Below are 13,126 nucleotides of genomic sequence, written 5' to 3'. Positions count from 1 at the left end.
GAAATGTAAGATAGAATATCCTAAATAATGTTACAATCAGTTTAACTGCATTCACGGGGTAAAAGAAAACTGTATCACAAACAATATTGTGAGGAATTGAAGACTGAGATATCCTAGGGCTCTTTGTTCACTGCCTTCACCTCACAATGGCAATTGTTCTGACTGATGAAGTGAAGAAGTTTTCAAGAGCATCCATCCACAGCTTGGCCAATCTTATTTACAAAACATCCAATGAAAAGATAAGGGAACAATACAACGCATGGTGACAGCCTAAAGACTAAAACAATCTGTCTCTGCAAATGGTCCTATTACAAGTTAAAGAGTTATTTTGCTTCTGGCTCAGTAAAAAAACACCAAACCAAAACAGCAAAGCAAAGAGCTGACTAAGATGACAATCAGAGTATTGTCCATAGTTACTCTGCTTCTAGAGATGGCTAAGAAGTGTAAATGACACATTACAGAAAATATTTCTTCTTTTGACCTTACATGTCAGGATAGTTATTACACCTGGGAAAAGCTATATTAAATGTAGATAAATAACATTTTTAATTACATTGCTTCTAACAGCTGCACTCATAACCTCAAAAGAAGGTTCCCCAAAAGAAGGTCCTTAGACAGTCCTTATTGACTTAATATAGCAGTATCTGTTGCTCCTTCAGGGAATCATTTTATGGTTTGATGAAGCACTTATTTATCTGTGCTGGCACCTCTCAAGAAAGGGAAGGTATGCAACTAAATAAAGTGTAAAAGATTTTAATAGTTGCAGATAGACACGTATACAAGCACGCATACATTGCAGTAAGCTTTACATTATGCTTATTTCAGAGGCAAAAAAGGATTCAGAGAAATAGCTACCTCCTGGACCTGATAGCAGTGTAACACACTCCTAAGGATCCTGAGGGAAATTTTCCCCAGTTTTAGGAGAGTATCTAAAATTTTCCTCTCCAGCAGCATCACAGCATTGCTCCATCTCCTACCTTCCTCCTTGCCAGACTGAGGCTTAAGAATACAGGTTTTCAAAATTAGTAAAAATACCTTAGTATTTTTACTAAGGTAATACCTATCTAAGTATCAGAACAGATTTTTTCCCCCCTATATTGTAAACAATAGCTAACTGGCTTTATTCAGCGTAAGCAAATAATGTGAGTGAAAAGAGCAAATCCTGTGAAGAATAGCCATTTGAATAAAAGACAGGCAGGCACATGGCTCAACACATGCCTTTCCACATGTGGTCAGATGGTTCAGAATTTGATGTGAAAAGAGATAAGCTGTTCATGTCATTCCTTGTTTGATTAACACATCCACTGCTATTTCTGACAACAGAGATTCAAGACCCATCTGCAGTTTTATTCCCTCAATATGCTTGCTACAAATTGTTTTATTTTCATATTACTTTACCATTTTTTAGCAATCTGAACATCCACATATTGAGTGACATGAGACAGTATGTTTGGAGAGCAGGTTCACATGAGCAACTAAGTGGGTTTAGCCCAGATAATTCCTTTAAGCCTGAGAAAAAACTGAATGACAACACTGCAGAGGCATTACTGAAGGCCTGTCATGAACCTTAAATTGGAATAATACAGTTAATTCCAAGGAGATTACCTTTAAGTTCAGGTGGCATGAGATTCAGGGGCATATTGTATCTAATGTTTCATGAAGGCACTAGCAAAAATTTTCCAATTTCTTGGAAAAAGGTATACTGTTTTTGACTGGAACAACAGGAATTGCTTTCATCCACAGCTTTCCAGGTATTGGCTCAGAAGACCTTTCTGCCACTAGATTTTTTGGTGTGTTGAAATATTCATAACACTGAGATATAACTACAATGAGCTGCATGAAATTAATTTCTTTGAAACTGGACTGTGCAAAGACAATAGTTGTCAACAAAGAGAAGTTTATAATAATAATCAACCCTACATTTCCCTGTCCCTGTGGGACAGACTGCGTCTTGCCTTGGATAACTCTGCAAAGGCTGAAATTAGAAGCAGCAAAAAGAAGGGCAACAGAAGGAGACCTCAACATGCTACATCTACTGGACAAGTTAATTAGAACAAAAAATAAACTGTATGAGACAGTACAGAGTAAGATCCCCAGTAGCAATTCCTGGAATAGCTCTACTATGTCTTACTAATTGCATTCAGTTGAATGTAGCTATAAATTATAGGGAAAAACAAATAATTTTTTGCAGATTAAAAGGTTCAAATTAACCTGTTTTGAAGAATGCCTTGGCAGAAATTGTTGCATTGTAATCAAGAAGATGATGACGAAAATTAAAAACCAGAGAAAAGAGGGCCTGGATTTGACCTTCAAAGCCATTTCATCTGGAAAAGAGTTTTCAATCAATGACAAGTTGGTACAGACTGGTAATACCATTTTTTTTTAGATATTACCTCACTGGATGTAGAGGTGTCTGCATAAAGGAGGTTGGAAAGCTTTATCTACCAAAATTTTTTGATTATTCTTATTTCATTACAAGCCAATATTTTCCCCTTTATCTGTCACTTGAAAACCATGTGTTCTTTTACTCATTAGTGAGGCTTTGTTAACAAAGACTGTGTACCATGAGCTTGCATACAGCATACCCAAAAAAAGCACTGGTAATAAAAGTTACTTTCTTCTTCTTCTTCTTGGTATTTCTTTCACTTTCTATTTCACTTCTAGTCATTCCAAAACTTTTTACAATTGAAAAAGCAAGGCTTGAAGAGTCTACATAGACATCAGAGTTTGATCTTTTCATATCAGCTCTTAATAAATGAGATACATGAATGAGAAAGTAATGCTGACAAATACGTGACCTACTTCAAAGAGCAGCTTTGCTATTGTCACCTAAAGAAACATTCCTGCATGAGAATAAATTCTGACTGTATAAAGGAATGCAACATAGCCAAGAATTTTAGGCCTGATCTCTGAAAGAAGTTTCTAATTGTAATAGGCTGTAGTTCTCGATTCTCTCAAAAGAAAAAGACAAAACTGCAAGTTCTCAGCATTTGGAGCTGCTTTTTCTTCTGAAATAGGGCCTGTGATACAGAACAATTTCATCAGATATGTACTGTAAAGAAAGATCTGAAGACAATTATAGAAGGAACCGAAGGTGTGACTCAAATACCATTTTTTTAAAAGTAAAAGAAAAAAACTGTAGTCTACACATTGAAGATTAAATTCTTGAATTGTTCATTCCAGGCTGGTTTAAGGAAAAATGTAGCCTTCTTAGATGTATTAAATGTCTCTCACAGTTAAAGAACATGGCATATAAAAGCAGTAACAGCTGCTTTAAGGTCCCCTCCAGTGGAGACAGCCTTTCTAACTAAGAGATAAACTCAGTAAATACTTCTCAGTACCACAACAAGATGAGAAAAAACTGTATCCTAGTTTACAATGAATGGCATACTGAATTTATTGAAAATGTACATATTTTCATGAGCTGAAAATAAAGATTGTAATGAGATTACCTTCAGACATCTGCTGGCATTTTTGCTGCATACATGAATCTGAGTACAAACATATTTTGTGAGCTGAAACAGAACAAGAACCTCTGCAGAACTGTCGTTTTAATTTCACGGCTCAATTATACTTGGGACAAGAAGACATAATGTAATTATATGGGTTAGAGAAAGATCCATTATTTTGACTGATCAAGTGAAAATGAAAAAGAAAATCATCCAGACTGGCAGTTTCAATTGCAAGCGTTGATTGTGCCAAGTCAACGTTACCAAAAGGCCACAATTTTGTTGCCTTCCATCTTTAAGATTTACAGTTTCAAGAGAACTTGAGGGACACAGAAAACAAGGCAAGAGGTCTCTTAGGCAGGCATTTCCCTGAAAGCCCAGGCTGCCCTCTCCTGGAATGAATAATTTTGCACATCTGTGGTCTTAGTTCACGGTCAAAGTAACATGAGGAACAAACATCTCACAAACAACAATCACCCAATTGTCAGGGGTTTTATTTTTCATGCGTGTTATCTTACAGAACACCTATTAAATACCTGTAGTCAGATGATGAAAAAAATCACATGCATTTTGCTGGGACAGAGTTGCCTACAGAAATGACTCCCTGTGCAATGAAGTGGTCTCACTTTTAGTACAGTAACTTATTATATTATGTATGATTATATTAATATGATATTACTCCGATGCACTGGTGTCCAGTTTGAGGTGAAATGCAATGCTGTGAAAGCATGACCATTCACTTGGAATTCAAGAATGCCTCTCTGATGTCAATGATCTAGCACCAGACAAAGCCCTGAAAAGAGGTCACGCCGACGCTGCATTCACACGGCCTGCCCTACACAAATATTGCCAACTTGTTGCAGGTTCTTCCACCAGTTAAAGTCCAAAACAAAGGACAGAACCTTTATTCTTCCATCAGGCAACCTGATATTAAGGTATCTGCTGCCATCCATGCATGCAACATACCTGGTTTGTCTACTCTACTATCTGATGCCAAAGCTGAAGCACATATTTACCACTGTATGTGGCCTGTTCTCTGGATAACTAATCAGAAATGTTGACATCTACCATTGTTCAGATAATATGTCTCAGATATTAAATATGTCTGTGAAAGTGTTCCCTGTTTCTCTATTTGATAAAAATACACTTCTTAAAAATCAGGACCTCTTTTCAATTAGGTGTTGTAGAGGATTAGCAAACACCAAAAGTAAAACTCTGATCCCCAAACACAAAAAGGAACCATCAACAACAGGTTGATTCCTTGGTAGCAGACTATCAAAGGTAGTCTAGACCACCTCAGGTAAAGGTAAATTTTTCAGAATAATTATTTTTTGTATTCATCTCTTACTTTTATCTGAATTATAATGAATCATTGCAAAAGAAGAAAATGTGAAAAGCACTGTAATTGAGTAGGGAAATACTTATGCCTTATTTAGATGGAAGTTTCTGATTTAGAAATCCTGTAAAAAACATTTAAATTGTTTCACGCAAATGCACACAAATCTTCCATTAAACTAACCAGTACTTTAAGATGCAGACTTTCCATGAATTTTCAGAAGGTTATATTTAGATAATATGATGAGTTGTATCTGTTGTCACTGTAGATCATGAAAAGAAACAAGGGACCTTTCAGTGAAACAACAGCTATCTAAAACAGAGAAAAGCTGTAGCAGAACACAGAACAATGTTTCTGCTGCTCCTTGCTGACCATTATTATTCCAGGTTCAGCTTTTAACATTTTAGATAAGGGACAAGCCTTAAAGACTTTTCCAAGAGAGACAATATTGATCTGTTCCTTTCAGATTTTATTCTCTTTCCACATTAGTACTTATTGTCTCTTGCAGAGTTGCCATGCATCATCTATCAGTAAGGAATCAAAATGAACTAAATTATCAAAATAAAGTGTGGGTTTTTTCATTCAGAGTAATATTGTGTCTAATACAGGATCCTGTACATTACTTAAATAATTCCAGGACATCAGCTGAAAATGAAGGGCAGAATTGTAATTTTAATTGTAATTATTTCATTTACTAATGGCATGTCGCAGATATTTCTCCACAGAAATCCTTTCTTTCGGATTTCTGTGTCTTCTGGAGGCCAGAGGCCTCGGAAGACAAGGTAAACAATTATTATCAGCTGCTGTGGAATGTAATGGGATGCACCTTGATTGGCTCATTTTCTTTGTTTATAATTAAGGGCCAATCACAAAGTGTAAGCCAGGGACTCAGTCCTTGGGCACAACTTTGTTGTGGATTCTTTCTATATTCTTAGCCTAGCCTAGCTGCTCTGCAAACCTCTCTCTATACTCTATTTAGCATATGATATAATACATTATTACTATCTTAATAAATCAAGCCTTCTGATTCAAGAAACAAGATTCGCTGTCTCTCTCTCACCACCTGCGACCCACTCAGAGCAGTAATAATGGCAAATTAAGGATGATTGATGGTAAAATGTACTATTGAAAAGCTTGTTGAAGATGCCCTGAATTTCAGTCATTTTGCCTGTTATTTTTTCTTAGCTTTTAGAGATAAAAGGAAATTCAGTTTTCACTCAATCCATAAATCAAATCATCCACAAATTAGAAGCATAAAATTCTAAGGAGCATGACCTTATAGATCCAACCTCATAAAATTAAACACAGTAGTTGGAAGTTACTGAATGTAGTCCATTGTAGATTCAACCAAAGAAGATAAGAGTCAAGCGAATCCAGACACTGTGAAGAACTTTAACAGAATTGTGCAACAGCAGAAATCTGGAGAAGTGAATTATCTAATGCCAGTGAATGTTCTTTCTGTTTTCTTATCTTTGCTTTTAAACATCAAGAAATATTTAGTATAATTCAACTACCCAGAATAAAATTGTGATTGCTGAAAAGAATTTACAGTAGAAAAAAACCCAGTAACAACAGAAAACAACCAAAACATTAAAGAATCAAATGACCCCAGACCCAGGAATAAAAGATACCATTCAAATTGCTTCCAGTTAAGTTGAAAAATATTTTCTATATCCTTTATATAAGCACCTTCTTTTAGTTTCAGTGATGACACATATATTATCTTTGTTTATATTATAATCCAAAAACCAATATGAATAATCTCTGATCATTTTAACTCTCTCTTCATCAAAGAAGATAGGATTTCTCAGTCTTATTTCACAATAGTTTCCTAAACTTATAGTTTTCTATTGATCTAGCTGTGAAACTATTTTTTTAAACTCTACCAACTAGGAATGAAGAGGATTCTTTTCATTTCAAGACCAATGCTACAAAAACCAATTGAAAAGTTTGCACTGAATTGTAACATTTTTGTTATTTTTATTTTACAGTAATCTACTCCTATTTATATTTTATATACAATATCCTTTTAAACTTGATCTGCAGATCCCATAAATTAGCTACCAAAAACATTTTTTCATATCAGCTTTCCTGAGTACTATACCCTTCTGCCACAAATTTAGCTTAAATAAAGAAACTTTTATATGCAATTTGAAAGGACAAAGATAAATGCTTGTTTTGTTGACAATTTCCCATTCTTGAAGCTTTGATCTGTGAAAAAGGAAATACTTTAATCCTTTTTTACAGCATTTTCATTATGTAAATCTCTGTTCAGATAAAAACTTCCTCTTTCCATCACTCCATTCAACTCTTATCATCAGAGGAAATACACTGAAGTTTTACTTTAATGAATCCCATCACTATTGAAGAAACAATCACAACTTTCTTAGAAATCTTCTCTTCCTCATCTTTACTGGTGGTTACATAATGATTTCTAATTACATTTTTTCAACTTAAAATTCTTATTGGAGTATATTGAGGACACAATGATGAAAGTAGATACATGAATCATCATCATTTCAAAAACTAAAATGCCTAAATTCTAAGCAAGTCTGGTAATTAAAGGTTTCTTATTCAAAATATAATATTCAGGAAAAAAGTATCCCTCATAATACTGGTCATATAATTATCAGAACTCTTTGTAGAGTAGTAAGAAAAAAAAATCAGGAATAATTCTGTGTATTTATGATAAATGTATTTTACTATGAAAGACAACAGCAATTACAAGTTAAACCCAAGGACCTAAAGTTTTATAAAGCTTTGTTGACAGACAAAGTAAGCTTTTTTTCTATACCTGTAAGTTCTTTCTCTTCAAGACTGTATTCCAGAGATCCAAAGGAATAATTAGCCGGACTGATTGCAGGAGTAGAAATAAAACTTGCACAGCCAATGGTTGGGTTAATTTCAAAATAATTGTGGCCGTGATTCATTCGGTGAAATTCCAGAGAAGATACTATGGATGTACGTTGCTTTGGCTACAAGAAAAATAGAAGGTTGCCATTAAAAATACAGACTTTTTATACAGTTTTCATCACTTGACATTTAATAAACCTATTTTTCTTTGGTTTTACTTTTTTTATTTGGCTCAAAGGTTATAGTAGTAAAAATCATTTCATATGACAAGCCTATGTGTAGAGTTAATTTCCTTCTAAAATCTGGATTAATCTTTATCAGAAAAAATGCATGTCTTCACTCTAATCAATTTAATTCAACATAAAATAGGCCTTTACAGCCTTGCATATAATAATTTCAACCATCTTTTGATAAGAAAAGGAGCTCTTCACCAGCTGCATTGCTGGGTACATCTTGAAAAACAATTAGACCGCTGATGCCTGTATAATGAAGTTTACTAAATAATATCAAGTGCCCATCACTCGAAAGCCACCCTCTGCTGTTTATTCCATTTATGAATGTGCCTCAAATATTCAAAGACTAAAGGGTCTGGAAGCTTAAGGGAAAAGCGTTAGCTTGAAATACATGAAATATATTTCATACATGAAATTCAAACTGTCTGTATGAGTTTTCATGCAACAGCTAAACAAATTGGCACCACTTTATTTCAAATATTTACTTTCAAAGTAAACCTCTGAGGAGACCCCATTTAATGGCTATGCTTTGGATTGCAGAGCAGTTTTAAAGCATGAGAAACTAATTTCTTTTGGGTGGATCTACATCATCAGGTGTAGAAATTAAACATATATAATGTGTTCATCAGGTCTGCAACAACTTTTTCACTACATGGACTTTTTCCCATTGCACTGCACTACATACTAATAAGGGTCAAAAATTTGTTCCTTATTAGTGTCATGAGCTAATTATTACCTTTGGCAACATAAGATCCTCATTGGACCACAAAGGTATTCACCATCCCTTATCTGTTAAATCTATCAATATTCCAGTGGAGAGATTTTCAAATTTGTTTTTGGTCAATTTAATTTTTAGGTTACAAGTCCTGCAATGCTTGTGTTATAAACGCTGAACCAGGCTGTTTTCACTAAAAAGTCACCCTTCATACTGGAATGTCAGACAGACAAATTCAATAGAATTAGATCTGTATAATGTTGATTATTTCTTCAAGTTTTATTAGATATCATATGAATTAACTGTGTCATGTTAAAACTGAGAAAAAAGAGAAATTTTGGTAAGCATCTGGAACTCATCTATGGTCTATTTAGTGGACTTACTTTCTTTAATTATTAAAACCAGTTTCTGCTTTGAAAGCCTGACTCCTAGCTCTAGTAATTTCATGGGAGAGTTAAATGAACAGGGACAGACTCCAACATCAAACAGTGTGGTTGGAAGTCATTGTTTGGGATCTGAGCCAAAATAACTCTCAGATCAGACCAAAAACATTCATCTGTATTAATTAAATCTAAATGGCACGCTTTTGCTAGACAACAGACTCATAAATGACCTAATTATTTCTAAAACTGAAAACGATCTCTGGTCATTTAGAAGTACATTTCTGGCCCTTTCCCAGCAATGGTGGCTTTGCAGATCTGCAAACTCCGATGCTGAAAAGGGGATACTTCTCTTAACATGAGGTGTGGTGTCTGGTTATTCTTGAGCCAAGACAGTTCCTGACTAAACGTGCAGCTGGAATGGTCCATCTTTGTCTCCCAAAGCAGCACCAAAGGCAACTGCCCTGGCCTTTGTCTAGTCAGCCCTCCAGCCACTGTTCTGTTTGTGTGTCCCTTTCTTAGAGGCAGAATAGCAGCATCTGATACACCATTTGGCCACCTTATTTTGGACTTGGGCATTATTATTACTGATTGGCAGAAACATATCTCAGTTTAAAGTCTTTCTAATTTAAGACTTCTGCAGAAAACCTCTCTCAGCCTCCAGTATTACATTGCTGCAATATATTTGGAGTTAACAAGGTCCATCCATCAACATGTGCCAATAATTTTTCTATATAATTAGTCAGGAATCCAGCATCTAAGCCTTTGTAGCTAATTCAGAACTAGAGGAACTATTTTCACTTTTACTGTGTCCTGTAAAATGTTATGCTGTTAAAGTACACTAGTTGTTCATTAATATACGCTATGAGAGACTCAGTAAACCAGTTTGTGCTGAGTGTATCTCTTTGCCTTTATCTCTCTAAAGCACCATTTGCACAAAAACAAACTAACAAAAAAAAAAAAAAAAACAAACCACCCAGTAGAAATCAATCAACTCTTTTTTACAGTTAGGATTAAATTCCATTCCCGATTTCATCAACCAAATTTCCAGCAGAGCTATTTACATGTACCCTAGGTATTTAAGCTCCCAGAGCACTCAGCTGGGATCTAGCCAATAAAAACATGATCTAGTGTTTGTACCAACAAGAGTTCACAGAACAATTCGCCTCACCCCAGTCCCCTTTGGTATTGATTTTCTTGCCTTAATGCAGGTATCTACCATCACTGCAGATTCCTTAGGGCATCCCACCAGGCCTCCAGCTGCCACTCAGAAGAGTGCAGGTCTCCTCTATTATATGCCTGTACAATGCCTGTGCATGTGCATTTCAAAGACACCTCTATAAAACCCCAAATGACATTAGATTCCTACTTTTAAGTAACTGAATTGAATCCTGCAACTATCCTAAGCATGGTAGGAGATCAGGACTCTAAATCAGACAGAGATTCTTATACACAGAAATGAAAGCAGAGGTGTTTCAGTCCCAGATTTAATCTCACATCCAGCTCACTCTTAGAAACACTCTAGAAATCTTTTCTTAGCATCTAACATCAAATTCCAGTCTTACTGGCAGTAAATCCTGACTTGGTTTGCTGATTGCCCCTGCCAAAGCCACTGTTTAACTACATTTACCAAGAACTCTTGAGATTGCTTCTGAAAAATTCTAAGATTATTTACTATATGTAACACCATAACTCAGTCAAGGGTCAAGATTTTATAGTTGTGAAACACAAACACAAAAGAGATAATGCTTCCCTCATTCTTCAAAGCCAGCTTTGTCATTACATGCCTTCCTTGTACTAGTCCAAAGGTCTGGACATGCTTAGATAACCCTTGTGAAATTCTGGCATACTTATGACTTCACCACATCCCAATAAGCGTGCTAGAGAGAAAGCAGATTTTTCCTTAAGTAGATTTTGATTCATTGGATTCATTCATTCATTCATTCATTCATTCAGTGTTTAATCCACTTGTTATGTGCAAATCTATTTAATTACCAATATTTACTTTTTAGGTATTTCTTCACAAATATTATTTCCATCATCCTAATACCAATCTAGAAAATGCTATACCATCCTAAAATAGCATATCAAATCATGCTAATGACTAAAGCTTTTCAATACATAACAAAAAATGTCAGTACTAATCTTTAAAGATAACAATAAGATTTAAATAACTGCTAAATCATGTATAATAAAAATATTTTCATGTTCAGTCTGTAGCGAACATATATCAATGAAAGATATCCTTTGGAACTGCAAACACAGGAAAAGCATCAAAAAACATATATTGAATTGCTTTTTTATTCAAAAGACAAGTAAGAACTTAATCCTTCCATTAATGGAATTTGCATGCAAGTTCTGTAATGCTACCATGACTGGCATGTTACACTATAAGCAGGCAAGGGATCATTCAACTATTTCTTACAACATTTAGCAGAGGCAGTAGGGCAAAACTCCTTTCTCAATTTAACACCAAAATATTTCTTCAGCTTTGAAGTATACTCTACAATACAAGCTTCTGACTTCACCTTCTTTTACCTATGGGATTTGTGTACATAGCACTATCATAGTCTTAAAAAAAAGTTGATTCTCACAGTACTCGGTAGTATGGCAGAGCTAGTTGCCCCATTTTACAGATGCTGAGCAAGGGTATAGATCTTTCCCAAGGGACAGATGTGTGGCTTTTTGAAACAATGACAACCAATGAGCCTAAAGAAATTCTGCATTTGGCAAAACCTGGCAAATTCCAGCTGCCCTATATAATGTAGAAACTGGTTTCTCTTACAATATATCATGCAGAAAATGTATGATAGAAGAGAGAACTGCACCTACATTCTCAAATTCTAGTTAGCACATAAAATACAGACTTATCAAAGAAAGCAAGAGGCTGCAGCCCCTTCCCCCAGGCTCATCTCACATATTTAACACCATGGGAGTGCACTTATAAGGCCACTTAAATCCCTCATTTTGATACTTGCCCAGATGATTAAATTCTTTAAATTCTCTGATCAACTCACTCTTTCTTCAGAAATTTTCCTTTCTTCAGCTTCCTTCTAAAATCTCATTCTACGCACTCCTTTTCCCTTTCATAGAATGGTTTGAGTTGAAAAGAACCTTTAAAGGTCATTAGATCCAAACCTTTTGCAATAAGCTAGGACATCTTCAACTAGACCAGGTAGCTCAGAGCCCCATCCAATCTAACCTTGAACACTTCCAGGGATTGGGCATTCACAATTTCTCTGGGCACCTCTCTTCTTTTGTTTTCTCCTATCTATTGTTACATTCCTTCCAAATCTACTTATATTACTCTAAAAAAACCTAGACAGTATCCAGTTGATTCCAGTTCTATTTGGCGTTCTAAAATTTGATTTTCTGTTTTCTCTTTGGTTTTGTCATCAAGGTCTCTCAAAAAGACTCCCTCATGGTCCCATCTCACACTGACTTTACAGTCCCTACATCCCTCTCATTGTCCTTGAATACATTCAGTTTTAACCTCTGTCCTCCCTTTCAAATGCAACTTTCACATGACTTTTTTGGTTTATGCCTTTTGCCTCGACATTCCAGCATACCATCTCTGTTTCTATCTTTGTCCCTTTTGCTCATGTACACTTACATAGAAGCCCAAAACATTCAAAATTTTCCCAGTAAAATACAGTCTGGGACAGGACAGGCTTCCTTGTTTTCTCCTGTCCCCAGTTTGATTTGCAGAAATCACCAGTTCTGATACATTCTCATCAGTCAATGTTGCTGTCAAGAATTATTTGATTTATAGGATCTGAGCTAAGGTGATCAAGTAGCCTTGAAATTGTAAAAACTGGAGATTACAATGCATCTGTGTTTGATTTATCTATGTCACCTAGAAGTGCAAGACTACATTGAATTATTACTAGAATACTGAATCAATTATTCTGTCAAACTTCAAAATACCATGCTGAAAAAGCTGAAGACACATTTTCTTTTTAACAGGGTAATATAATTTTCTCTTTTTTAATTTCACAAAACTTTATCTTACAACAACAATTAAAAATAAAATATAGGCAGTTTTAGTACCCATCTTGACATTCTTGATTTTACTTGTCAATATTTTAATTAAGTTTAAGAGCAGAAAGCAGAAAATACACAGAGGCTGGCACCTAATATATCCCAAGCAGCCACAACAG

General features: G+C 35.2%; 1 protein-coding gene across 2 annotated transcripts in view; it reads right to left on the bottom strand.

Moving 5' to 3' along the window:
• Positions 1 to 13,126, bottom strand: part of ANKS1B (ankyrin repeat and sterile alpha motif domain containing 1B) — a 412,748-nt gene that overhangs the window by 252,944 nt on the left and 146,678 nt on the right. For both annotated transcript variants that reach the window (XM_058804621.1, XM_058804622.1), the window contains exon 12: positions 7,580 to 7,760. In XM_058804621.1, coding sequence (XP_058660604.1) covers positions 7,580 to 7,760 — 181 coding nt within the window. The remainder of the gene's footprint in view (positions 1 to 7,579; positions 7,761 to 13,126) is intronic.

Source organism: Ammospiza caudacuta, chromosome 5 (genome assembly GCF_027887145.1).
Source record: "Ammospiza caudacuta isolate bAmmCau1 chromosome 5, bAmmCau1.pri, whole genome shotgun sequence".
Lineage (NCBI taxonomy): Eukaryota > Metazoa > Chordata > Aves > Passeriformes > Passerellidae > Ammospiza > Ammospiza caudacuta.
This window is presented reverse-complemented; position numbering and strand designations above follow the sequence as displayed.